Source organism: Leuresthes tenuis, unplaced genomic scaffold (assembly GCF_036924035.1).
Source record: "Leuresthes tenuis unplaced genomic scaffold, fLeuTen1.0.hap1 SCAF_11, whole genome shotgun sequence".
NCBI lineage: Eukaryota > Metazoa > Chordata > Actinopteri > Atheriniformes > Atherinopsidae > Leuresthes > Leuresthes tenuis.
Window position 1 is genome coordinate 13,409,471 of NW_027325365.1, and position 27,751 is coordinate 13,437,221.

General features: G+C 42.4%; 1 protein-coding gene across 1 annotated transcript; it reads right to left on the bottom strand.

Moving 5' to 3' along the window:
- Window positions 1-391: 391 nt before the first annotated feature.
- atg2a (autophagy related 2A) lies at window positions 392-27,034 on the bottom strand. The gene is made up of 42 exons (XM_072395566.1): window positions 26,481-27,034; window positions 25,971-26,133; window positions 23,972-24,121; window positions 23,542-23,644; window positions 21,749-21,893; window positions 21,041-21,238; window positions 20,845-20,944; window positions 20,074-20,238; window positions 19,101-19,222; window positions 18,649-18,724; window positions 18,153-18,402; window positions 17,548-17,689; window positions 17,116-17,214; window positions 15,717-15,872; window positions 14,835-15,108; window positions 14,416-14,488; window positions 13,161-13,335; window positions 12,934-13,076; window positions 12,519-12,640; window positions 12,193-12,350; window positions 11,590-11,722; window positions 11,255-11,439; window positions 11,097-11,177; window positions 10,342-10,448; window positions 10,150-10,242; window positions 9,910-9,980; window positions 8,544-8,620; window positions 7,021-7,191; window positions 6,557-6,683; window positions 6,008-6,231; window positions 5,676-5,905; window positions 5,436-5,571; window positions 4,885-5,112; window positions 4,606-4,707; window positions 4,250-4,334; window positions 3,912-4,065; window positions 3,634-3,703; window positions 3,434-3,516; window positions 3,129-3,250; window positions 2,862-3,016; window positions 2,553-2,711; window positions 392-1,969 (listed from the first exon to the last, which is right to left on the bottom strand). The coding sequence occupies exons 1-42, from the start codon at window positions 26,649-26,651 to the stop codon at window positions 1,733-1,735; spliced, it is 6,015 nt and encodes a 2,004-aa protein (XP_072251667.1). The 5' UTR covers window positions 26,652-27,034; the 3' UTR covers window positions 392-1,732.
- Between the last annotated feature and the right edge of the window lie 717 nt (window positions 27,035-27,751).

Below are 27,751 nucleotides of genomic sequence, written 5' to 3' on the forward strand. Positions count from 1 at the left end.
TGAGCTGACAAATTAAACTGGAAACGGACTGTAATGGGTCAACATTTCTCAGGCAGACATTACAGAGCTGGTTCACCACCAGAGAACAACTGCAGCTCCGGACTTGTCCTGAATAAAAACCTGCTGCTTCATGAGGTTTTCATGTCATGTGATATGAAGACATTTTGGATTATGAGCCTATAAAAAGCAAACTATACACTTTTTAACATTGCAATTTATTGAGATTGAGCTCATGTTAACCATTGCATTTGCTTTTTGTAAACAATAAATGAATGTCTCATATCACAATAAGTAATATGATAAAACATTTATGGCAATAATGTCAGCAAATCTGCGCTAAAAACAATTGACTGCGCTGTGGATTGAATGAACAGCAAAAACATGGGACGTGTTCAGTTTTTATATTCAAATTTTTATTATTTTTGTATTAATTTTGTTTACTTGTTTTTGTAATATACAGGTCATTCATACAGTTTATGATAGTAAATAGTAATTACACACAGGTGGTGCAACAAGCATCAGCCTGTCACCTTCACAGACATGCATCATTCACACCAACAAACATCTCACTCACACACACACACACACACAGATGGACACAGGTCCCTTACACTCATTCAACAAAAAAGATAAAAATGTAAAACTCCTAATTTTTCTTCCTCCACTGTCACCAGATTGACATCCTGCCAACTCTTACTTCTGTAATGAGTATGACAATACCTATGCTTTAACAAAACAAAGCAAAAAACAAATAGTGAAACATAAAAAAATACATGAAGGCAGCTAAAGATAAAGGACGAAGCAAATCTGAGGAAGAGCGTGGGTTAATTCTGGGATGCAACTCTTCAAGGAAATAGAGGGGAAATAGAACCCCCAACTGACATCAGCACTTCAAACAATTAACTCTGTGAAGCTCACACTTTCAGTTAGGAGGGTACAGGTTTGAGGAAGGCAGCAAGAACTAGTGAAAAGGGCACTCTGCAAGATTTATGGCACAAATGAAAGCACTGAGAGGCAATGGTGCATAGCAGAGCCAAAGCTAAAAAGCAGAGTTGTATCATAAAGTCAGGATGAAAACCATCTGCCAAAATATAGAGGGTGTTATCGAAGGACACTTTTGATTCCTTTATGAGCCAAAGCAGAGCAAAGCTGCTGCATTCACATGCTGCAAACATTGTGGCGAAGCCGTTTGTCAGTACTGGAACTTTCGTTTGAGACAGTTTATATCTCACAAAGCCTTTTGTTGTCACTCTTGCGTTAATCTGAACCTCTTCACACTTTGGAAGTGGCTGAAATTGCGCCAAGAGTCCCTTTTTCGACTAAAATACAAACAGTTTCGAGCAGCGGCATTCATAGTGCTTTAAGTGCCACAAATCCCACATCTTTTGGTGATACTATCTGCCCCTGGTTTATCTGAAAGTGAAGCCAACTGAGAGAAAACAGTGATATGTTTGCACTGACATACGAAGAATCTGCAGACTGAGGGACCAAATATGAGAAGAGCTCTTGCTGAGGAACAACAGAGGAATAAAATCCGTTCATGTATCATGGAGCCACGTAAAACACTGGGCGTCAGTAACTGCAGTAGTAGTTAGCTGTTGCTTTGTTTTTGCATCAGAACATACTCTAACTCTCATTAGTCCACACACAAACAGCTGAGTTTTTCCATGTCATGATGACACACTCGCATACATGCACTCACTCTCGCTCACACAGACTCAAAATGCTGTCGTCATTCTTGCGAGTCCTCAGTGCGCCACTTGAGGAAGTCCTCTTTCCGGGCGTCTGGTTTGATCTGGTTCCGCATGCCACCGAGCAGGTTGGAGGTCGCTTCAGACGCGACTATCAAGGGTCGGACAACGGTAGGCGGGATCTGTCGCAGGACACCGCCAACGGCTCCAGGGAGACCCTTCTGTTCGTGGCCACGGGATGCTACATCACACAAAGTCTGAGCCGTGTCGATCACTCCCTGGAGAGCAAAGAGTAGAAAAACTTAAGTGATGAGGAAATAAGCACATTTATAGAATAATTTGTTTATAAAGGCCAGAAAATGTCTCCAGAGCCCATACTGAGGTCTTCAGATGATTTCATTTAAGAAGTTTGATTTCAATTAGTTTTGTCCAGACAAGAGTTCAAAACCACAGACTTTAGAATCTAGTCGGATATTTAGATATTGTCCCATTTGAGAGGCTAAGAACAGCTAAATCACTTATACAAGCAATCAATTTTCACATTTTTTGATAAAACAATACTTTGATTAATGGAGGAACTTAGTCCATTGATCTCTCTAACAACCACTCGACATGAAATGTGTGTACATTGGACACACTGTTCCTTTTAAACCCGCACTGCTAACAACACAAACCTGTGACCAAGAAACTGCTCTCATCAGGAGTCAAGAGCAGCACTAATGTCCTCTGATCCCCGGTAAGTTTTATGTAAACTGGGTTTCTGATACAGGTTACTCAACATGTAACAGTGAAGCTACTTGCCCAACATGACACGAAAGCTGACAAAATACATATTTTTAGAAGTTCAAGTTGGTGACGCACCTCTCTGACGGTGTCATAGGCCTTAGCCACTCCCTCTCGGAGGTCTGCAGGCTGGGCGGCTCTGCGGGGTCGAATGGAGGGCGCCCGGCCCTCGGTGATGGCAAAGCGATTCAGGGGAGGCGTGGGAGACAAGATGTCATAGACGGTCTCTGCTGTGGCCTGTCAGAGACATACACCGCTGAGTGTGCTCACACATTTCAACAAAACACAAGGTCTTCAGACAAATCGTTTGTCGTTATTTGGGGTCAGCATTTTGTGTGTGACATTTCTAGAAAATATTTTGTGCTGAGTTCTTCACGGATTGAGTACCTGGATGGCCTGCACCAGCCTGTTGCTAAGTTCCAGAGCAGCCGATGCGGTTGAGGTGCCGAAGGACGCCGCTCCCCTCTGGAGACCCCGAATAATGCGTCCATCCTTCCTGTACTGCTCTATGGGCAACCAGAACAGATCCCTAACTCCGTGGACTGGACAAACACACGGAGGCAGAGAAAAGGGAGAGATGAACCGAGAGAAATGGCAGTACAAAGAAAATGTAATCGATGAACTGACATTGATGAAGCAGGCTCAGTAACTTACACAGCTGAACGACTGAGTGCATGGGGCCAACACCTCCCAGAATGCCTGGCAGCTGATTTTTCCTGATGTCAGTCAGCCACTCTGTGACAGCGTACTGGATCACTTTGTCTACACCGAGGAGACTGGAAACATTGCAAAAGAAACACTAAGGAATGGAGTCTGCATTCAAAATAGACAGATCCAGTCTCATAAGGTCAAACTACTCAAGAGATTATATCTACAAATTGAACAGACAATCCGATCCAAAAATGTGTCTCATTTAGTGACTGAGATGTTTGTTTTGGAAGAGGAGTTTGAGTTTCTACCCATGTCGGCAGCAGAGCCTCTTCAGCTTCAGCTCAGAACAGTTTAACTGAGCCAGACCGATCAGAATTCCTGCAAACGTCCCCTGAGAAGCAAAGAGCGAGACAGAGTGCAAAAACATAGTCATAATCTGATCAAGTACACTGCAGATGTCGTTACTGCGAGCTTTTGTCAGCTCAGAGCTGTTTGAATGGCTCCTTACCTGCTCTATGACAACATGTTTTCCATGATAATCCAGCCAGATAGGCACTTCAGAGGTGAAACGAAACTCCCTGTAAATGTCGGAAAGAAGTAATAAGTAAGAAAATAACTCAAACACTTTTATTGATCTTTGAAACGCTGGCAGCTATTCTACCAGCAAAATGATACATTTGCACCTTAAAAATGAGAATGAATTTGACTTTTTCTTTTTTCTAAATCAAGACAATCCATCAGTCTCTTGACTGCAGCTCCCCTGACGCCTGTGAAGAATCATCGTACCGGAAGTAAATTGGCTGGTCAGAGGAGGAGGATGAGCCGGCAGAGGAGGAGCTCTGCTCGCTGTAGGTAGTTTCCACAGAGGCCGTGAGCTCAGGTCCCAGACCAGCAGCTGCGTCCACCTCCTCAGGCCCCCTCTGGGAGGGATCTGCCTTCACTGTTAATAATAATAATAAGGGAAATACACATTCATCAAAGAGCTTCCGTCAACATGTTCTGCGGCTCATGAAGATTAACTTTGCCACAGCAATAATATGCATTGCTGACATGAAGTAACGGCAGATTTTTATGTCCCTGAACATAAAGAATGAAAGACAAAAACATGATCTGCTTAAACGCACCTTCGGCCGCGGGGTCCACAGGCAGGTAAGGGTTAACAAAGGAGGCAAGATTACTAAAAAAGTCTTTGAGGAAAAACAACGCATCCTGGGTGGAAGACAGAAATAAGGCTGGTTAGATATGACCAATGTTTACAGGAGCATTAAAATGAATAGAATAGATTTTTCATTGTATAAATACACCAAGTATAATACAACAAAATTAAAGAGGAATAGAATTAGTAAAATAAATAGGATAAATAGGAAATAATAGCAGAATGTTACCAAATGATCAAAATGCTACAAAGACACAGCTCACAATAAAATAATACAGCTTATTGTTCCAATGTTTCCTCCAATAACAAAATGTTAAGAGTTACCTGGTCAATATTGAGCCGTAGTGGCAGCAGACTGATCCGCAGACAGCACTCTGGCCCACCGAGGCCAGACTCTGGACACACCTGCAGGGCCTTCACAGTCAGCTGCAACAAACACATGTGGCCTAATCAGTATTCCGTCTTTTATCAAAAAGAGGTGCTCTCATACATCGTGTAAATCTCTCTAAAAATGCCGTTAAAGTTCAGGGAAAAAAAGCAGCTGAGATCTCGGTTCATATATCAAAGATTCTCTGCCTGTCCACCTCCTGTGTGCCGTCTCACCATGTTGGAGTGGGCTCGGCGGGGCATGCTCTCGCTCGTGTAGAGGTAGAGGAATTTGTTGATTTGGGATGAGGCCAATCGGTCCCGAACCTCCAGCTCCTGGACGATGAACACCTGTCTGGAGAGAGGCTGCTCGCCGCCCGGACCGACCCCGACCACAGCTGCTACCGATCCCTCCCCTTCCTGCCCCGCTGTGGCCGCTGCATATGACTCGTGCTGGAAGGACACCTGCAGGACAGAAACATGTTGAGGAAGAGCTGTAAGGTCAAGAAGTATGACTATAGGTGTAAAAAAAGATTTCAAATATCAAGATTGTTTTATTGTTCAACATAATACATTACAAAATAAAATATGTAATTATTTAGCCCACGGTTTAATTTTTGTGTTAGAAATCTTGAGATTGACCAATCATAATCACAAACACACACTTTGGCAACGCTGGAACAAATATTTTCACATATTATGTCATTGAAAAGCATTTAAACTGTCTCTGAAATATGGGTAAGTAGAAACTTACAGCTACTGAGCTCAGTTACGGTAAACCAGCGTACCTTGGTGAGCTGGATCTCCATCAGTAGCGTGTGCTGACGACCGCTGCCTCCAGCCCAACGCCAGGAGTTCTGTGGACGAGAGGAGGCGACAGAGCGAGATGGAGACCCACGAACACCAGCAGGGACGGAGCGAACCCTGAAGAGAGGCAGAGAAATTACAAAAAGGAAAAGATGATTTGTTTTTATGGATAAATGATACAACAAACAAACCATCTGTAAATGTGAGAATCTGTGTGTTACCTGTTTGCGCTCTGTGCATGTATGGACATAGGTTTGCCGCCAAAGTCCTTGCCCCCGTAGAGATGCCACACCACAGAGATCTCCCTCAGCACCACCCTGCTCTGTGGCACCGGGAAGCGACTCGGCGCTCGGAGCAGGTCTGAGCTGCCTCGGGGCCGGGAGAAGTGACTGTCCTTGACCCTAATAGGACCCTGGGACAGCACCGTCACCACGGGCTCCCCGTCTCTGGGCTGCAAGGTCACACGGGTTGTCAAAGAAAATTCAAGCTAACAGGAAAGAAAGAAGCTAACAAATAAGACACAGCAGAAGCATAAGAGCAAGGTGGCACTCACAGGTATGCCCATGCCAGGAGCCTCCAGGATGCAGAAATCATCATTGTCGGTGGAGCCCTCTGAGCCTTCATCCGATATCATATCAGCCTGAGCCTCTGTTGCTGTAGCAACCAGTCCGTCCAGGTCAGAGTCCTCCCTCTGCGGGACAGACGGACTGCGCTTTGAGGCTTCACCAGGGAACAAGTAAACAGAGACAGGCGAGCCTCTCGGCACCGAGGGGGAACCTGAACAAATGCAGAGAATCCATCAGTCACTTTAAGAAGTAAAAACAAACAACAAAGCGTACTCTTTAAGACTCTCACACAATGTCCAGCAAAAAACATGTTCCTGCCCTCAAAACATTAACGACGAGGAGTAGAAAAGCGGTCTCCAGGATGTCTTTTAGATATTGCAGTCTACATTGTGTAATATGCAACTGACCTCTAAATATTCTACCACTTCACATAGTAACCCTCTGAGGATGAACAATCCTCTTCTGAGCAGAAGAACAAAGCTCACAGCAGAATTTTACTTTATCATATGCTGAGAAGGATTTTCACAGGTAAATACCAGGGTCTGAACTCTCTTCTCTGTGGCTCCTCTCTGTGTCAATTAAGGCATCAGCCAGGTCATACTGGTTGATCTCAGCGGTTTCAGCTGGGGGGCAGGGGAGCACAGAAGCCGGACTTTCTGAAAGCTTGAAGGAAAAAACAATATTACACAGGTACTAAACCAGGTATTACATTGTTTTTAACCCACCTTCATTATAACTCCAAATTTACGGGACACTTGTACTTTTACCAGTAATGTTGCAACGTCACTCATTCATTACGAAAGTTGTAAAAATTAACTTGGAACTTGCAACTTGGACATTTTTCAGAGCAGGTTCTACTAAAAATGTCTTCAAAAAAGTCTAAAAGTGTGAAACAGACCGTCAAATGTACGTATAATGAACCTGAGTTGCTTAAATCAGTGCGAAGTCATTATCAAAGCCCTGTTCAACAAATACAATGTGAACTTCTACACTGCCTTACTGGCAATTTCTGGCCAGCGATCTCTGTGGGTGAGGTATGGCGGGGTGGGGGGTGAAGGTCGCCCTGGGAGACCAGATACTGCAGCACATTGATGAGGGCAGCGCAGGAATCTGCACAGGTATGAAGGTGGACCACATTGTTGGAGCAGCGGAGCTCAAAGAGAGGCTGAGACTGTAGAACAAAGAGAGCGAGTAGAAGAAACATTTGATTTACTGACAGGGATTGATTCCGTCAATCTTTAACTTGCACTGTGAAGAATTTCATCTCAAAGCTGTAACGTCTCCACGAAAAGATGCATTTTGCTGCTCAGTTTTAATGCTGAATAGGGGCATGATGGGAGCAGCCAAAGAGGCAAGATATTGGGAAGATCTTCAGTAGTAACTACTGTAAATCCCGACCAATGCACCTGATCTAACTGTCCCGTATCGGCTCTTCGTCAATTTTGGCATCGATGCTTATGCTTTTAAAAGTGAAAACATGTTTTCTGACATAGTGACCCATAAAGCGCACCATGACTCAACGGTTTACAGTTTCCGGCTCATCAACTGACAGAGAGCAATGTGAACATCACAGTTGAGCAGCTCAGCTGTTCAATTTACTCAATCAATTTCTCTTTTAAATAAGAGTTTCCATCCATTAGCAAAGTGAGTGAGTCAGACACATTTTCATAGACTGGTTTTAAAACTGGGCTGTGACTGGAGACCAGCCCCTTATCTAATTTCCACAAGTTTTACACACTCAATTCTTCTACTAAACTCCTCTGTTTGTGTCCTGCCACAGATGCAAAACAAAACCAGACTTATTTGCTTCAAAATGTCATTTTTAAACCGTCGACTAAATATGACATGAGACACAGCTGCATCATCCAACCCAGCATTATAGTATTTTACCTCTATTTTTTATTTTCTCTAAGTTCATTTAGCAATATTAATAATAATGACCAAACTTCTTAGAGAGGCATAGAGAAAGTCTATTTACACTCCAGCCTAAAAAGCCACAACCTCAGTTAACATATCAGCAATCTGTGAATTCTTCTGCTCTAAAATAAGTCCCATAAAGGTTGGACTTTGTGGGACTTTTGTTTTTTCAGATACGCAACATCACATCATGATTGTTTGCAGACTAAATACTGAAAGACTAAAACTGGACAAGGTAAATACCCTCAAATAAGTGAAGCTAATTAACATTAAAAATACAAGTGCACTTTTATTTTATATATAAACCGTGAATATCTCCTCAAAGACTTACTTGGAGGACATGTCGGGGCACAACCCGTTCCATGTCCAGCTGAGCGTGAGCGCGTGTTTAATTGCAGTCTGAAGTTATTAATAAAGTGAAACTTAATTGTGGTGAAACAAATATTTCTAAACATGTGGTCATGTGTGCGCGTGTTGGTGTTTTTTCTCTTTAAAAGCAGCTAAATCACAATGTTGTCTTTACATTTATATTTTTTCAGGCTGGAGGGGCCTTTTAGTATTTAGCTGCTGAGTGAGAGGATTAGCAAACAGAAGGCAAACACTCACCAGCTTGCCGGTATCACTGCCTTTCCATGTGGTGATGGCGAGCTCCAGCAGGTCGATGTCCAGAACACACACATAGTCTATGTGACGGAAACATATGCTTTTATTATAAATCAGTAAACTGCTACACCTCTTGCAACGCCTGTTTCTAGACAGGACAACAAGTTCAGTGGTTTTCTGATTCCCATTTCAGTTTAAAGAGTAACAACATCAACTGGAGCAAAGAACAGAAAGGAGCGGAAACACGCTTCATGGCTGTTTATTTCATGACCGCACCAGACCAAATGGGAGATTTTCAAAGCAGGTTTCACTTTAATAAAACTCTCTTTACCAAAACAGCAATCAAGGTTTTCTTTTCAAGTTTCTCTGTGATTCTTGGCTGGACAGATGAGTCACAGATGCCTTTTAATTTGTGCATTTGTTTCCACGCCACATTTTTTTCTAAGTTTCACTAGACTTATATAAAACTCATATAAAACCTTAGAAAAACCACAGGACGGCCACCAGAGCAGCAGGATCTCAGTCTGAAGCAACTGCACCAAAACTGAAAGTGAAACCTAAAGTGGAGTTCCACAAACAGCTCGGAGATGTGAGAAATACACAGCGAGACAGCATTCTCTAATAAAAACCATCACCACACTATTAGGTGCAGTACTAAGGTTTAAAATGCACAGCCTGGCAAAACAAAAGCAAACACGAAAAATCTCGGCAACAAGTTCTATTCTTTTTGTCTTGTTTTGATGTACATAAACACACATTTCCAGGCCTGGATCTGACATACTATTTACGGTACCACGTCACACACCAACAACAAGATTACAAAACACTTTCGCCACCGCAAATAAAGTCTGGAAACTTTGGAAAACATGAAAAGCAATTTACAAAAACTCTGTTTTGCTCTTACAAAAGCAATTTTCAGAAACTGTCTGAAATAAGGAAAAAGATTAAAATGTACAAGCAAGACACGGGAAAGAAAGAATCAGCAGATGTTACCGTTGGACAGCTCAGAGTATGCAGTATGCAGAGTTAGCTTCACTGCTAATAAACTGCTCAGTAGTAACGGATTCGCTCTCTTGTTCTGTGTTGTTTGCTTTGCTCTGTCAGCAGAGTTGCTGATGTGCAAGTTTAAATACATGAAAAAAAAAAATACAATCACCTCTCCACCTGCTCTGCATAGATTTTTTAAATCAGAACCCCTGAAATAAAACTAATGAAACATGTTTATATAGTCCAAACATTTACTTTAGTTCTCTGTAACATGGCTATAAAGAAATACACAACATTACTACTTGGGCCTGACAAGATTAGGGCTACTAACACCTGAAGCTGTGAGTGCACACAGGGCACAAAGGTGCATTGTGTGTCTTACCTCTTCTCAAGTCCACCGTGTCAGCCTCACATTTGTCAGAGAGGTAGAGAGCTGAGTCATCCAGGATGAATCTGAAGGCAACATAATCAATCAACAAAGACAAAGATCTTCCTCTGTTAAACTAGCAGAAACATCTCCTATATTCACCGTGTTGATCCTAGCATATAAGAGACTGAATGTTATCCAGTATTATTTATATTTAATGCACGACTTTCATGTAAAGAAAGTGGGGACCTGTACCTGAGGTGGAAGGTGGCAGTGTCTACAATGATATTACTGGACAGAGAGAAGGACTCTGCTGTGAACACCACTCGCAGGGGCAGATACAGAGGCCTGGAATACAGACAAAAAACAGTAGTTGAGGGTTTAAAAACGAGAAAGGTAAGATGTTCAATACAACTTTAAACACATCTCACTTTTGTAAGTATTTACCTGTAGTCGACTGCACAGGAAGCAAGGTGCGTGTGGAGGACAGTGATAACAGCAGGCGCTGTGTATCCAAGAATGGGATCATCGATAACATCCAGGAAGTCAACCAGCTGTAACAAACAGAGTGACTCGGCTTTATAAATTTAGACTTCATCCACTGGATTTGATTTCAGCGTGGTTTCACTTGTCCGTACAATCTAAATAGTTAACAACTGGAAGGTAAAGCAAACTATATTTGCAACTATAACAGAACAGGCTGGATAGCCACGCAATGCAATTTCTCAGATTAAATTACAATTTACGCGGGACAACCTGACTGCATATACTATCTTATCTCAGGCAGTAAATCTGTTGTTTTGGCAGGGCCGGTCATTTAGTTCTGACGGATGTTTTGAAGGAAAGCAGACTAATTACAGCAATCCGTGTGATAGATCATGTGTGTCCAAACAGTCTGGATTTTTCTTGAATGTATCTTTATCTTTGGAAAAAAATCTCAGGTTCAAATTTCCTGCACTGGAAATACAGTTTAGTTACTTGGAAAATAATGAAGCAATGTTAGGAAGAAGAAGCAGCCCGTGCTCCGTAAACTGACTGAGAGGCCAACAGATGAATGAATTTACACATACAGAAAGCCAGGATACAATGTAAGTGACTTTAAAGTGTTTTTGGATGGCACTTTTTTCCCCCTTAAACCAAAAAAAAAACAAAACTGAGACGACTATCCTCTAAAACAGGGTGTCTTTCGTTTAGCTTCTCACCTGCTCGTGCCAGCTGTGGTTCGTCTGCGTCACATGATGTCGCATGGTGGCACCTTGAAGCTGAAGGGCAACTAGGAACTCCTACAAAGCGATAACAAAGTTAGTTTAACACCAAACTAGCAGCAGCTGTGTTGATCGGGTGCATGAGGAGGACGTACCTTGACGTTCCTCTGTGGGTCCAGTGTGATTTTGATGGCTGTCGACAACATCTGTGGTTCCCCCTCTCTGCCGCGGACGCTGCTCACACCCACCTCTGTGGGGTAAATGGTCGGGTCCAAGTGCTTTGGTGGAGTGAAGCAAGGCATCTCCAACCGCTGTGGGAGTGGGGTGTCTTTCACCACAGCTGTATCGCACGGGGTGAAAAAAACAAATATGACGAGCCAGAACATATATCATTATTTCTAATTTCGAATCAACCCGTTAACGCAGTTTTAATAACAACAACTGAGTTGTGATGCAAATAAATGTTTTCAAATTACACCGCAATGCACACCTTGATGGTGGAGCTCCACTCGTCTGCTCTCCAGACACAGGAAATTGAGGTTGGGGTCATTTTGATGCTGTGCCACACTGAAAATCTTTCCCCCTTCAAGGTCAAGCACAATCTCCCCATGACTTTGGTCCTCCTGAATAAATCACATGCAATGGAAGAGATGAGAAAACGAAGAGATGCTGGAACAAGAATTCAAAATGCCAAATGGGCAAAGCCAACAAAGACAAAGTACACTTAACTTTAAATTTCCATCAATTGATATTTATGATTAGTTTGCAAATATGTAAGCAATTAGTAAAACACTGTAATGAGGTTGCAGATAAATACTAAACAGTTTAACTGTTAATTAATGTCCATCTGTCTGTTATCACACAACATCCTGTCTAAAGGACCAGTTTTAATTTAAACAAATATGTTAACAAATAACTCAATAATAAACATTCGTTACATGTTCAAATTTGGGAAAAATGCTTAACAGGAAAATTTGAACGTCACTGTTGAACCATTTGAACATATAAAAAAAAAAAAAAGGTTTCATATTCAGAATTTGATGCAGTTAAACTCATCAGTGCCCTCATTAAATTCATCATCCTCTTGGCTCACCTTCTTGTCAGTTCTGGCTTGGAGGCGACCTTTCCCAATAATCACAGTGAGGGAGAGGAGGCTGAGGTTGTGGCTGGGGTGATGAGCTGACTGCTGCATCCTTCCAGACGACTCACTGGCCAAGTAGAACCGAGGCTCATCCTCCTCTGAATCAGAGTCTATGGCAGAGAGAGAAGCTCTGTGTTACATAATTCATCCATGAGGCAAACATTTTAATCCAAAAACAATACAAAACCCGGCATTAGATTTTTTGGCATGCTACTCGGTATGCTGTATAATAAATCCAGACCATGATTAAGTTTTTCCACCAGAGCAGCCAAACTTACCCAGTCTGAAGGCTGACTTGCACAGCTGGAACTCGTCACGGTGATGGCGGCTCTGGTCGGCGCTGTGGGATGACGGGGGAGGAGGGGGAGGCGGCTCCCACATCAAGAGATCATTATTGATCCTTTTGGACAAAGGGTGAGTGGGGGGGAAAATTAAAAGTTATTTTTGAATCGGGATTTAAGACCAAACATAAAGACCAAAAAAGGAGTCAAAGCTGCAAGAGGAAAAGATCAAAGATCAATAAGAAGACAGCTAAATCAAAAGGCTGATGAAGTGAATCTTGACACCAAGTGAACTTTCACGTAGCAAAACTTAAGATTCCTTCATTCTAAGATATTCTGGCACAAACGATCGTTAACCTGGATAATGTGAACTGAGAGGACACATCTTGCTCTTGTAGTACTCTTTACGTACCTGTTGTAGATGTTCTGAAAGGCCTGTTTGCTCGGCAGAAGGATGTAGGCCAGAGGCAGGCTGATGTCAACCGCACACTGACACTGGGATACACACTGTTCCTGAAACTGAAGCATCTCGTCTGAGTCGGCTGGAATCACCATCTGAAGCAAAGCAGAGAGGGGGGGGGCTCAAGCTAGGTCTGGGATTGTGGACGTGTAATTTTTTTTCCATGTATGTCAGCACACCTCTTCAGTCTCAAACATGGTCCGGTTGGAAGAAAACGGAGAGCTGGTTTTGTCATTGAATTCACAGTGACTTTCAAAAAAGGCGGCCCCCAGGTCCCTCATGAGGCCCGGGTTCAGCCCACTCAGACCTGCTGCTGGGCCCTGAGCCTCACCTCCACGCACATGCACAGATATCCTGCACATGGAAACATCAAAACAGATTTTACACAACAACCTGAATCACTTTCCCTGGGACACCTTCTGTATACTGTAGGATACAGTTCTAGAAAACAGCAGCATTTAGTTCCATTCTCCATAATGGCCTGCATGGAAAATGTATTTTTCTGGAAATTAGGTTCGAAAAAGTAGAGGAAATCGTACACTCCAAGACAAACAATTCCATGTTCATCACATGGGTTTTTATCTTTAAACAGTCAGCTAGTCTTTCATAGACTATTGCATTAGAGGCTCTCTGATCTGTTTGTAAACTTAATATTTGTTATTATTAATATTTGATATTTGCGATATCAGCCCATCTTTTGAGCCAAAAAGAAGTGATCATATTACGACTTTGGGAAGCCTTGTGTAAATCACTTCTTTTCTTCTACCACTGATTTTATCAATTTATTAGGACAGCAACCGTTTGAAAAAGCCTGCCAGAGAATCTGCATCATGACCATGACACAATACGGCGAGAGCCTGCGAATACCTAATAAAAGCAGACTTCTGTGCTCAGGACTCCTCTACCTGAATTAAGGCATGTGTCCACATAGCGCTTTGCAGTCAGGGAGCACCATCTGCCAGCCTCCACAAAGCTCTCTTACTCCGTGTAATTTTTGTTTATATGGCAACATTATCTTAGAAATGTTCCATTTTAAAGGCATTTTTATGATTAACCATGATTAACCATGATTCTACCAACTCACTCCTTAGTTTGTTTTGTCTATTTGTCAGACTGCTATTTGTTCAACATTTTTTTCCCACCATAAGCATCAAGCAGAGGAGCTGTAATGCAAAGCGATTGTCAGTACATGACAAAAGCCATTTTGAGACAGCAAAACCCACATTTTGTGTAAGAGCTACTATTGAGTGGATCCCGGTTTCAGGGCCATTAAAGGTTAAAGACGGGCCTTAACATAAGAAAAGACAGTGGGGCGCAGAAAAAAGCACTATGTGGACACAAGACTTTAAAGGCAGGCTTGACCAAACAGTACAAGGTGTTACCTCCTATAGTCAAGCCATTACAGTAAATGCTCTCATCATCACAAGGACTTACCTGGGCAGAGATTCATGGCTCTTCTTCACTCTGATACAGGGGAAAGAGCCTCCCTCCCAGCCCTCGTAAGACCCTGGTGAGAAAAATCAGTCAAATTAAATACACTGTAAGTGTCAACCAGGTAGGAAGTAGAGGAGACACTTCAGAAAACAACTGTAAGAGATACGTCTGTATTCTGTTTGTTTGTAGTGTTAAGATTGTAACGTGAGGCTATAATCATAAATTTAGACACTTTTTAAAATGATGAGGCTTCTGGAGTCACAATTCAAATTTATTTAGTTATTAATACCCTGGGAGACTAAAATAAAGTGAATTATGCTGACTCTCTTGGATTGTCTGTGTGTCTGTCTTTGGCTGCTCCTTTCGATAATCGTCATTCGGGACCAGCAACTGTTGTAGAGGGTTGTGTGTGATCTCACCGTGCAGGTCGCTGAAGGAGGCCTCCAGCAGCTGGGTGAGACATGGAGCCCCCAGCTGCCCCGGGACGGCCTGCTCACTCTGGAGGTCTGGAGCCTCCTTGTGCTTTAGCTCCAGCTCCATCAGCTCCAGCACCAAGGTCTCCTTCCTGACTGCCCTCTGGGTGGGCTGCCGACGCTTGGGGAGGGGTCGCAGGTCCGGTATGGGGAAGCGAAGCCTGAGAATGGCGTGTGGGGAGAAGAGGGTGAAGGAAGAGCAAAGCTCACTGCTCTGGGTCTGGGAGGAAAGAAAGTGAGAAACGTATAAAAAAAAAAAAAAACATTAATACATTTTCCTCATCAGAAACTGAGCAGAGCTTCAGTCACAATCACCCCTGAAATGATCTATGCACAGCTTTCTCAGGGTGTGGAGCTGCTTCAGGCCACTGTGAGGACGGCTAGAGAAGTGCTGATTCACTCTCAAGCCTGCCAGTTTTGTTCATGTTTGTGTCAGCACAAATGGGATCAGTCAGACATGACAGGTCATCTTCAGAAACCATTTCTTCATTGCTTCAGCAAGTGTTGGTTTCCCAATGTGGTGATGATGTAGAAGTTCTCGACTCTGCAAAACCACACTGGCTTACTTAACCCACGATTATACAGTGCGATTTTTGAATGCTTTTCTTCTCAGCCACGAATAGTCTGCTTTCTGATTCCAAAGACCCACTGTTTAACACACTTCTGTGGTTTTTGATCACAAACATGTGCAGTAATAAGGAGAAAAGAGGTACATTTGGTATTTCAGCTGACTTTGTTTCCACTACATTTTTGGGCTTGTTTTGGGCTAAATCAGTTTAATTTGTACTGTTTCCCCTGTGTTGGACTGAATGTACTGGAGGTTTCCACCTGTATGAGGCCAGATGCAGCAGTCTGGGTGGGACAGTGGCTGAAGGCTTTGCTGAGGCTCCCCAGGCGGCTGAGGATGTCCAGGTCCAGCTCAGCGCTCACCTCTGCCAAGTCCACCCGCACCACACTTTCCCGCCGCACCACCCGCTGCTTACCCTGCCAACACACATATAAAAGTGGACAAAAACATGTTACAGGATAAACTGATAACCTCTTATTATGCTGTCATCAGCTTAATAGGTTTTATCCCACAGCATGATGTCAGATTATTTTCATATAAGTAATCTTTATATTTGCCTCGTCTTATGATTTCTGCCTATATCATAGTGCAGGATTTCGGCATACAGCTATTTCTGAGGGTTATGCTATAAAATAGTTAAACTGTGCAATTTAAGACCTTAAAAAGCTAGAGGAGCAGAATCTAAGGCCAAATAAAACACAGCCAAAACCGAAAGTAAAACCAGAGAGAGGCTGACTCTGGTGTTATCCATCTTTGTTCTAAGCTTTTTTTTTTTTTTTTTTGCCAAAGAATGCGAAACGAGGAGGTTAATCTCCTGCTAAACGCTCAGAAAACATCAGACAGACGGAGTTAATTTCTTCTCTGGTGAGAGCAAAATGAAACCGCAAACAAACAGCTGTCTGCTGATGCATTAACCTTTGACATTTTCAAAATGGCAGTAAGAAGCTGGCATGGAGGACTGCAGTGGGAAGGGGATCCTGCAGGACCTCAAACTGATAACTGGAGGGAGGCGCTTCAAATGTATAGATTGTGAGTTCAGGGTTCTGGTGCTTCGCTAGCTTCAACCCCAACGATGGAGTTACATAAAAGTAAAAAGACTCTGAATAGGACTGAATTGTGGATTTAACTGGCCTTGTATTACAACGTTCTCTTTCCCTGTAACTTGCCATGAGATGACTTTTGCTGTGAACATAAATAAACTGTATCGGCTTTAAAATACAGCTGAACTGAAAAGTTTAATTAAATCATTTCTACATTGAGCTTTAAGCATTTTTCTCTTTAGTGGGTTATATCTTTGAAGGAGTTTTTCACCTCTAGAGGTGTTCTAACTCTTCTCTAGTGATTTAAAAGAGTGATTGTGGTCTGTTGTCCTTCAGCTGAGAGGCACCTGACTCAGCTAAACACGGCTGGAGGACGCACAGAGATTCCTGTTTTGTTTAGTTCACATTCATAAAATTTCTTAGACCTTAAACATTTTTGTTTACAATAAAATGACTTTTTTTTTTTTCTTAAAGCACAATTTGCACATTAAAATGCAAAAAAAAGAAAAGAAAAACTGAACAAGTAAACAAGTAGCATTTCTCACTGATAAGAAAAGCGCTGCTCTCATCCAGTCCACTTCTGTGGTGTGTGTCTGTGTGTGTGTTTGTAAATGCACACCTTACGTAAGTGCTTTTCGGTGAGGCTGTAATGTAGCTGGGCGCATGGTCTGGCTGTAGCTCCGAGTGTAAACAGACCAGCTTTCTGGAACTGAAGCAACTGGAAACAGACACAAAAAGGTTTCCCTTATCATCTTGGAAAAAGAACAACAAACATAAACTACTTTCAGACAACAAATAAAGTTCATCCTCGACCTGACTTACTGGAGTCTGATTTTGATCTCATTTAAATTAGTTCAATAAAAATTCATAGCCTGTTTTGTAGCAAGAAAAGGACAAATTACAAATAGTTGTGATGGAATTGTTCTCACATGGAGGAGTTTGACCTTTTAATGATTGTGTAACTACTTAGTGTTGATGATGGGATCAATATTGTCCAAATGATAACAATAATTTCTTTGCACAAATGATCAACAAGATTTAAGACAAAGACCTCGCAGTACTGAGGCTTTCCGTCTTCCCAGAGGCATTCTAACAGTTCCAGTCTGCTGAAGGAAAGGTCAGAGGTCACGGCCCGACAGTGGCGTCTTCCACTGCGCATCTCACAAACTACCTGCACCGCCGCTCCCGTCAGTCTGCGAGACACAACAAGAGAGGAAATGAGAAAGAAAATTAGACAAAAAAAGCTTGTAGAGGACCTCAACAAGTGTGTGTGTGTGTGTGTGTGAGAGAGATTGTGTGTGTTACTGTGCGCTGATGGTAGAAAGACAGCGAGGAGAAGCATGAGAAAATTACTGCAAAATGGTGTGCTGCAATTTACATGATGCAAAAACTACTCAGGCTTTCAAAAACAACTCTAATTATCATTTAGCTTCATTAAGGTTTAAAGTTTCCTGCCAAATGTTCGCCGAATAGTATCTTAATAAGACACGGCATCGTTCAAAAGCTTTAATTTAATGATGATCTTTAGCACATCAGTGTAAAACTTTCACAATGCTCTCTTTGTATCTTCTACAAAACGACAAAAAAAGTCCACAACTATCTGCAGCTGTTGCAAAAAGCGTTTTGGTAGAAGCTTAGTTTGCATGAATTTTCTACCTCAGATGAGAGTGTGGGCAGGCCTTTGCAAAGCGGGCTCTCAGATGGTGGAAGTCTCTCTCGCTGAACATGCTGTCCTTGATGAAGTTCAGCTCGCTGAAAAACACCTGAGAAACCTGAGCCAATGAAGAGGCTCCTTCAGGCTTTGTGGGCGGGTCTTCCTGCAGCAGGGTCAGCGTGAGTCCGCCAAGGGACAGCCGCAACAACGCGTCAGGCTTCATCTGCTCTGCCTGGCCGCTGTGTGATCGTCCTGCAAAGAAAGCCAGGATAGTTCGCAACAGAAGTTGTTTCAATGCCACTTGGATATAAAAACAGAAAACATGATAAGAAGGCTTAGTGTTAGTATTGAAAACTAGGCTGTGGTAAGTAAAATTCACTTAATCTTTAAGACACTTTTATCTGTAACCTAAACAATTAAGCACTTGATGTTCCAAGTCTAGACTTCCTCATGGAGGAATAATGACCCATATATAAACCCACAATAAGCTGACTTTACCTCTGGTCCGGCTGGCCTGCGGGACACTGGACAGGCAGCCCGCTACAGGATATCTCCTGGGACAGGTCACCAAGCCCTGGCCGGGAAAAGTCAAAGAGAAAAGGAAAAAAATTAAAAAAATAAATAAATAAGGCTTATTCTGATTTGATAAGTATATTTACAAGTTAAAGTTGTGTTGCTAAAAAGAGGGAAGTGTACAATACACATAAATTCATAAAATGCTGTGCAAAAAAACAATTTTACAGTTTGTAAACAACTGTGATGCCAAACAAATATTTAAATGAATCGTCTCAAAAACAGGACCAATTAAATTGCTAGAGTACACTAATATACTTATCTTGGAAATTATTCTTGCAGCTTTGTGCCCCTACAAGAGCAAAAGTGTCTCTACTTTTGCCCTTCTGCCAAATGTTTCAATTGTGAAGGCACACAGACACAAACACACGCAGTACCTGTGTGAAGCTGGCAAGACTGTGTGTGGAGGACTCCATGTCACTGTCTGACAGCTCGCTGCCAGAGCGGACAGACGTCACGCTACTGCTCATCCCAGCAGGACCCATGGAGTAAAACATTTCTGCAGCATGAAGGCACAGAGGGACGAGTTAAACACCACTGCATACACAAACCCTTCATTGTGACACGTTGCTTCAAGGGACAGATCAGAGTTAAGATCACCGCTCTTCTAAGTGAAAGCTGTCATTTCTAAATAAACTCTTTACAGCAAGTCGACAGAACCTCATCATACTTACGCTGCATATAAAATGTTTGTTCGATATGGTTTATCGCAACATTATTTTCTTCATTCATTGATCGGGATTACAATACAGAATTTGATTTGCTGTCAGTGTGTATGTGTGTGAGACTAAGTCACTTTTAGCTATATTAAACTATGTTTAAATGACACATTCTTACATAAGCAACACAATGCCTCCAGATTTTCTGTCCCACTCACATTTACATCCTTGTCAGATGCAAGACTGCCTTTCTTACTCTATAACAATAGCACGAGCTTGCTCTTCCTTCTCTCTACAGCAGAAACAGGCAGCCCAAGCTTGGTAGCCTATATTTTTCACAAGGTGCTTTCTTGATAAAGTTTCTTAAAGGGTCTGAGTAAGGGCTTAAAAACTTAAGAACAGTGTAACTCAACCAGCTTTGCTTCTGCACATATTGATTCAGTGTATCTGTTCACATAGGAGGGAGGGGGTGGTGTAGTGCGAGTGTGTGTGTGAACTGTTTGCTGAACAGATGCACTGCACATAGATCTACAGTAAAAGAGGACGTTGCCCCTTTGGGGAATAAATAATTACCTCAACAGTTTGGGAGGATAAAATGTGTTCACTCTCAGCCTCAGTCCTGCTTTTTGCACCAGATCCACTGATTCTAACTGATTTCAGGCAGACAGAGAATGAGTGAACTTGACATTACCTCCATTCTCCAGACTGGTGACATAGGGCTCCAGGTCAGGTTCAGTCTCATACTCCTGGTAGCTGGGACTGGATCCCAGCTGCTTACTGAGGTCCTCCTCGATCATGCGCAGGTCATCCGAGTCTAATGGACGACTGTGTACTCCACCACACTTTGTGTCAGGCTCTAAGGGAGAGAGGACAGAAAAATGGATTAATACGTGCTGCAAAGAGAAACAGACCTCATATGTGCCCCCACATTTTTTTAAATCATATATAAATGCCTGCGTCAGAGATGCTGTGCGTTGTTCAAGTGTGACTAAAATTTGTGGGTACACTATCCCTCTCTACTTTGGAGACATATAGGAGAAGAAAAGTGTGCTTGATGTGGTGAAAGTTTACGAGAGGGCGAGAAGTTCTACTCATTATGAAGATAATGGAGAAACTGAGGAGAAATTTGCTCTCATTGCTCCAGGAGCAGCAAGCAGAACAGCAAATCATTTAAAAGCCATTATCAAAATGCAGTAAAAATAAATTACCATTTAATTATTCATGTTTTCATAACAGCCCTGACTGTACATGAACTGAGTTGTTTTTCTGATTTCATCCAGGTCCAGCTGATCAGAAGAAATCATCTAAGTAACAGAAGCATTTGAAATTTGCAAGGGGTTGTTTGTAAGGGTACGAGAGAATTAAAAGCATGAAAATGGATCCCAAGAATTAGACAGGCATGATAACAGATTTTCTTCATAGCTTTCAAATGTTTAACAGAGAAAGCAGCTGTTAACTGTACCAGTGTCTATGCAGAGGGCTTCCAGCAGGTCTGTCAGATGGGTGATTTGATCTGGAGACAGCAGCATGTGGACACAGCCCACCTTTCCATCCAACTCCAACTGATGAGCAGAGAGGAGGATAAAAAGAGAGGGATCAATGCAGGAGAATGGCTGTCTCTAATAAGCACCGAGTGTAAATGAGAGAGCCACACAAACCTTTGGTCCGGGCAGCATGTCGTTCTGTTTGATCTTGACGGTGGTTTCAATGAAACCGGAGCAGCTTCCAATGAGCAGTGGCTGAGATGGAGGACAAGAAGTGGCTGTCGTGGGCTTGGCCTCCACGTCATCCTCCTCTTCTTCCTCCTCTCCATCACTGGCTGTGGCTGAATTTGGAAGTTCCTCCTCAGGAGGATGCTGAAACATGAAGACAAATGAAATTAAATAAAAAATTAAATGGAGTGTGAGGACTGGCGACCTGTCCAGGGTGTACCCCGCCTCTCGCCCGATGAGTCTAAAGCTAAAGTGACAGCATTTAGTCCTTCAGACATGTTCCACTTTAACTTTCTTTCTTTTTCCTCCTTTTAATTCTAAATAAATTACATTAATTTGCAGCATTTCTCTTAAAAGAAGATGACAATGCAGGTTATGATCGCCCACCACATAACGTCATCAGAGTACCTAACGTGTACATTTCTGTTACGTTACTGCATGCAGTTCAGATGTGTGCTGCGCTGGATGTGATACCGAAATGTTACCGGATCCTGCAAAGTTGGGCCGCCGACTTTCACAAAAAAAGTGACCAGGTGCATGTCTGAAAGTGCCTTAAGCCGAACAAAAAACAGGCATGAATTATGACTGATTAATAAACCACATCTGATATAATAATCAGACATGGAGAATCCTCAGAAGGAGAGAAGAGTGCACCTGAACTATGCCAGTGCTGTCATAGAACAGCTCAACAACGCTCAGCTGGAGGATCTTGTGCAGAAAGGCGGGTGGCTGATGGATGTCAACAGGCACAGCAGTCTGGCTGGCTGGATCTTTCACTGCTTCATCAAAGTACTCCAGCCTGGAACAACACACACAAACACATTGACTGCCAAGACGACAGAGAAGATTTTTAAGACCGCGCTTGAATCAGTTGTCCTGCTAAAAACCCGCCTGTTCGGGGCTTTCTGGTCACTGACCGCAGATGAGCACAGTTAATCTGAGTAGTTTTGTCAATAAACCAGGGAAACAGAAAGGGTTCAACAGTGTCATAGTAATATGCCAACAGAGCTTAGAGCATGTGGGACATAAGGGTGTAGATTTGGTTTCAAAATGTGTGCGAATGTGCATTTCTAAAGGATGCTTTGTAATAGATAACGTATGATGTGGGGGTCCACTTCAAAGACTGCTGGAGTTTACTCACATTTAAATGGATAAAAGACATTCATAATAAATTATCATCTAAACCTGTAAAGGTTTAGGATCAACCTGACGTGCCTGAGGCTTCCCAGTGCAGTTAAATGAATCCCAACAGAGAAGCCTGGATTCAGCTTGTGTGCCAAAAGCCAGAGCAAAAAGGTCTGAGACGCACGTCAAGACTCTTTGCTTTGAACGTAAGGTAATGACTGCAGGCAACAGTGGTCAAAGCTTTATATAACTTCTTGCATTTGGATGGAAGGAGGAAAATCAAAAGAAACAATAGTTTAAACACAACTGCATACTTGCTCAGATAGCTCAAATTTGTAGATTTAGTCCAAATAATGTTGAAGAGCACAGATCATTCCATTTAACCAGTGTAGTTGTTATATGTTATAAGAAAAGAGCAGTCACAATATATCAATTCATTGTTAATAATAATGACTTCATCCATGATTACACATACTACACAAAATCAGCAATGTCACGGTCACAGACATCCTAAGTGCAGCTCAGCCACAACAAAAATCCTGCGGAGGAGGAATAAACTTGCCAATACTGGCCCAAAACTCTCTGATAACACAAGTTTATAAGAGAAGAGGGGCCTCTTCTGCATATCTGCTGATTAGCAAAGAAGATGAAATCCAATTCCTGGCCTCCATTTTGCTTCCTCCATCTCCCCAGACAGAAGTAGAAGTGCAAATGGGAGTTTGTTTCATTCTAACTGATTCCAGAAACACAACTTTTGGCTCATTTGCTCACTGAAGATGCAGACATTACTTTGTTAACCACTTTCTTGAGCGGTGGAACGAGAACAATTTGGGAAAAATGAGAAGCAGAAACGAGAAAAACTGGCATCTTATGTCTGTGTACACTTCAGAGAAGAGTTGCAAAGAACACTTGCAAAAGCATTTCAAATATAAAAGAAAGCACATCGGAGTTTATGAACGTTAGCGCTCACGATGCAACATAAAAGCTTACACTATTTCAGTTCAAATTTCACCCATCTTGTATGTTTTACTCTGGTCAGAAAAACACAGTGTTCAGATTTATGTCTTCACCAAAGAAAAACAAACAAAGTTCTGAGATGTTTAGCTACTCAGTTGTACTACGATGCCATTCTACCGAACATAGTGCTGCTAAAAGTGTTGGAAGGAAACAGGGAGCGTTTGTTTACATGAACTACAACATGTGCTGTGTACAACAAGTGACTTCTGTGCTGATCTATGGATGCTTGGTTAGAAACGGTTGTGTTTTTCCTCTCTGTCGCTCATTCTCTACATGTGAAGTTTTAAAAGGAAGCTCTGGCCTACCGTTTGATGTGCACTTCTAAGGCAACGCCCGTTTCCAGGTCCAGGGGCTGGTGCTCGATGCGAACAATAGTGTCTAGAAACGTGACTTTGATGCGACGGAGGACTGCAAACAGATTCAAGAGCCAAGCAAAGGTTGGATTAGGACTTAATTCCCACAATACTTCAGGGCATATTAGCTAAAGATATAGCAACATTATGTTTCCGTTCAATAAAGTGCTGTCAGACTAGAGGGAGGACTTGATATGAAGTTTACGTATATCTGTGGGTAATGAAATTCAGGGATGACTGTAAACTCAGAGCTGGCTGAATGTCACAATGAAACAGGAAACAAATCCTTGAATTTGTCTCTTTCTGTCAGAGAGTACTTTACTACTGTGTCACGACATATTGTATTCATGATGACACCTGAACACCTTGAAGTTTTGCTCACCTGTCTCAATAGTCTGTGCAAACATCTCAAGGCCCTCAAGAGGGTCAGGCGGCTCCTCAGACACCTCTGGGGGGTCCTTCAGGCACTCCTGAGCCAGCTGCATGCTGGACGTCATGCTGGACGACCAGCCTTGTGAGTCCCAACCCCCACCTGAGGGAGGAGAACCCACACATGACTCAGTGACATCTGTGCTTCAGCAAAATGAAGACACACCTACATTAACTGTTTAACCTCTTGTCTTGCTAATCTTTGACAACATAAAAGTGATGAAAGTGGGACACATCCAGTGAGAACTCCATTAACTCCATATAATGAACATAAAACTGCTGATTAACAGAATTTCAAAGCAGTTGTTTCTTTGCTAAAATCTCTCTTTTATTTTTATCAAATACAAGTATATGCTGCTGATTTGTCTCATATATCTGACTCACTGTTCTGGGATTTTATTGTTAGGTCCAGAAATATGAGGACGGCGACTACATTTCAACAATTTTTGGCTCTGTAACCCAACACAATATTTGCAATAAAACAATCTAAATCCAATTAAGTCTTAATTTAAGAACCTTTAAAAAAAATCCAAAAAACTATGACCAAAAATTAAACAAATGATCTCGCTCAAGGACACTGCATCACGAGGTCAGGAGAAGCTGGGAACTGAGTCACCAACCTCCTCCTGGCAGACGACGGCGCTTCCTACTAAGCTACAGCCGCCCTTGGGTATTAAAACATTAACCTAATCCTTCTTAAAAATGATTTGCTGGCATTGAACATCCCCAAAAAGGAGGGGTTTCCTCCTTTATGATGCTTTGCCAGGCTTTCATTTTAGCAGCCTTTACTTCTTTGTTCGTTACTTTCTGCCTTTAGTTTTGACTTCAGCAAGTGAAACGCAGCTCGATTGCGTTGGGATCAGGTGACTGGCTCGACCACAGCGGGATATTCTCTTTCTTTACCTTCAAAATTCTTGTCCGGTTTTTGCATAATGTTTTCGGTCGATATCAGTGTGTGAAACTGAGCAGACAATATCTCTCTGTACATTTCAGGAATTATCTAAGCGCCTCTTCTGTCACATCATCAATAAACAGCAGTGGCCCGGTGCCACTGGAATCCATGCGTGTTCACGCCATCATACGCTGCATCCACCTGTTTTACAGATGAGGTTTTATTTTCGGGATAAAGAGCAGTTCTGAGTTTTGACTGTTCATCATTCTGCTGCAGGTTGTACCTGCTCAAAGACTATTTGGTCTTTTCAGATGTTTCTTTATTTTTTGAGAGAAACAAAGTGTAATCGCACCTTTCAATTCTTGTGATGAACCACCTCTATTTGCTCTTTTGAAGAGCTTCTATTTATAGTGCATGTGATAAAACACCTGCTGCCTGCTTACTGGTGTATTCTCACAAAATGCAAAACAGTTGATTTTGCCCTTCTAAATGTTCCTGTGACCTGGTGGATTTTTTAAAAAAGTTGTTTGTTTGTTTTGCCTCCCAAGGATGGCCTTTTTATCTTGCGCTGAGAGTTTTTCTGTCTGCGTGTTTTTGGTGCACAGGACAGAACTGATCAAATGCCAAACCGAACCCCAGACCTTTTATCACAAAAAATGATAGAAATGCACAAAGGAGCAGAACACAGCTGTCTGTGAAACTTAAACATGTCTTGGTTAACAGCTAAAGTAAACAAGGTAAGAGGAAAAATATTACTCAGTTAATAAATAAGACATAATAAGACAGATTACTTGACTGGTTGCAGTCCTAACCTTAAAGTTTGGCACATGAAGGTCTTAACTAATGACAAATGAAGGGGAATGGTTCTGACCCTAATCTTTACTCACATGCATACATATTTCTTTATTTGCTTCACTATGAAATCTTTTCAATCCATTCATCATGATTATAGACCATAGTCATGTCACTGGATCTGCATAAAACCACAGCTCATTCGTACATAAATAAAAGAAAGGAGGCCCTGTGGATAGACTCAATAAGGTGCCTCTAACCGACTTACTGGTCCTGTACTTTGGTCGACATGTTATCTGAAGACCAGAAACCTCTAAAGTGCAGTGATCGGTCAGGAGAGCTTGCCAGGGGATGGTCACCTCTATGCTGCTCACAAAGCCATCCACTATCTCCAGAGGAGCCCCGAGAGACTCCAACAGCTCATTGACTGCCTGTTAAGGTTGAGAAAAGAGGAAGCAAAAAGTAAGGAGTTGAGAGGAAACCAAAAGCAAAAGAGATGGCAGTTACTGGTTTCATAATTGCCTCACCCCTGTGGGTGTACACGTGTAAAGCAAAGATAGTGGTCATGGCAGGTGGGAAATGTGTGATGGCGATGTGTTCCTGCTGAGTGCATTTCCTCAAAGAAATGCGAGCTGGGCCAAAGTTATGATGTCAGAGATTGTTGTTGAACTCGAGTGCAGTTGCGAAACAGTCAGGGGTGCACGAGTCCCACAATAACACAAGACGACTGTGGTGCAAAGTTGACATCTACCGTGTCCCCTCTCCTTCAAAAACTCACCCACACATCGAGGTTGATTTCCTTGATGACACCACTGCCGTTGTACAAGTCCAAGCCCAGCTGGTCAAGGCTCAGTCGTTCCTGCAAAAAGTGACCGAGGTAGTGCTGTAAAAGGTACCGACAGGCCCGCTTCTTAATTGAGCCTGACCAGGGGAAAAGCCAGCGAGACATAGGGCCAGAGAGAGCGGGGATAGGGAGCGAAGAGGTGGCGGAGGAGAACGAGTGCAAGTACAGTCCTCTGGCAACTGCATAACAGACAAAAACAAAGTGTTCAAAAACAAGGAATGAGGCACAGCTAGCTACAGGGGGCTAAGGAAGGGGTAAACCGTAACTCTAGTTCTCCCCTTGGATTCACACAAAAACTTGAAAATCCTTTGTGTCAGGACCGACGAGACTCCCACGCTACGTGACGAAGCGTTACTCCAACCGACTGTAGCTGTCTCGGTCCATATTTTCGGTTCGTTTGTGTCGAATTGCAGCGACAGGTCCTGTTGGTGCGTATCTCTTGTCTCTGGGTTGTTTATTGTTATCATACGCCAACTGATGGTATGGTTAGCGTACGTGCGTAACGCGTCACAGTGACGGATGGCAAAACCCGGAAGAGAGACTCTACTGTCCAGACTATCAAATTAAGGTCAATTATTGCTTGGTGTAGATGTAAATGACCCGCTTTAAAAAATGTTAGGATTATTAATGTAGTAAACACACACACACAAAGATGTATATTTATATATGGAAGAATATGCAGTAATGGTAAAGTATATACATTTTTAAAAAATTGGGTGAACTTCTGGGGTGGTTTCAGGAGGGGGTATACATCGTTAATTACATTAAGCAACATGGTGAATAGATCGAGAAATAGATGCTAGGTGTCATCAGATTCCTCAAAATTAGACCTTCCAGTTCCACTGCCGGGCCCAGTTCCTCCCCATCCTAACAGATTTACATCACACCCCCTTGTATCTAGTCTGAGTAAAATCCTTTCTGCACTTAAATCTTATATTTAGGTATAGACTTACTGTGAAAAAAATAATCATAAGTGTTAAAAACTGATGAACCCCACGTCCCAATAAAATCTGGAAAATGTAATGGCCATCGCTTTCCAAAGCAAGTCGCTGGTACTCTTGAGCGCCATCCTTCCAACTATGACATCTCTAAAAAGCCATGGATGTCCTCATGCCGCAGGACTTTAAAGTGGTTGCATAAATGGTGATTGACTTTTAAGTTTCACACTCATGTTCACCCACAGAAGATGAAAAATAAATGCCAGG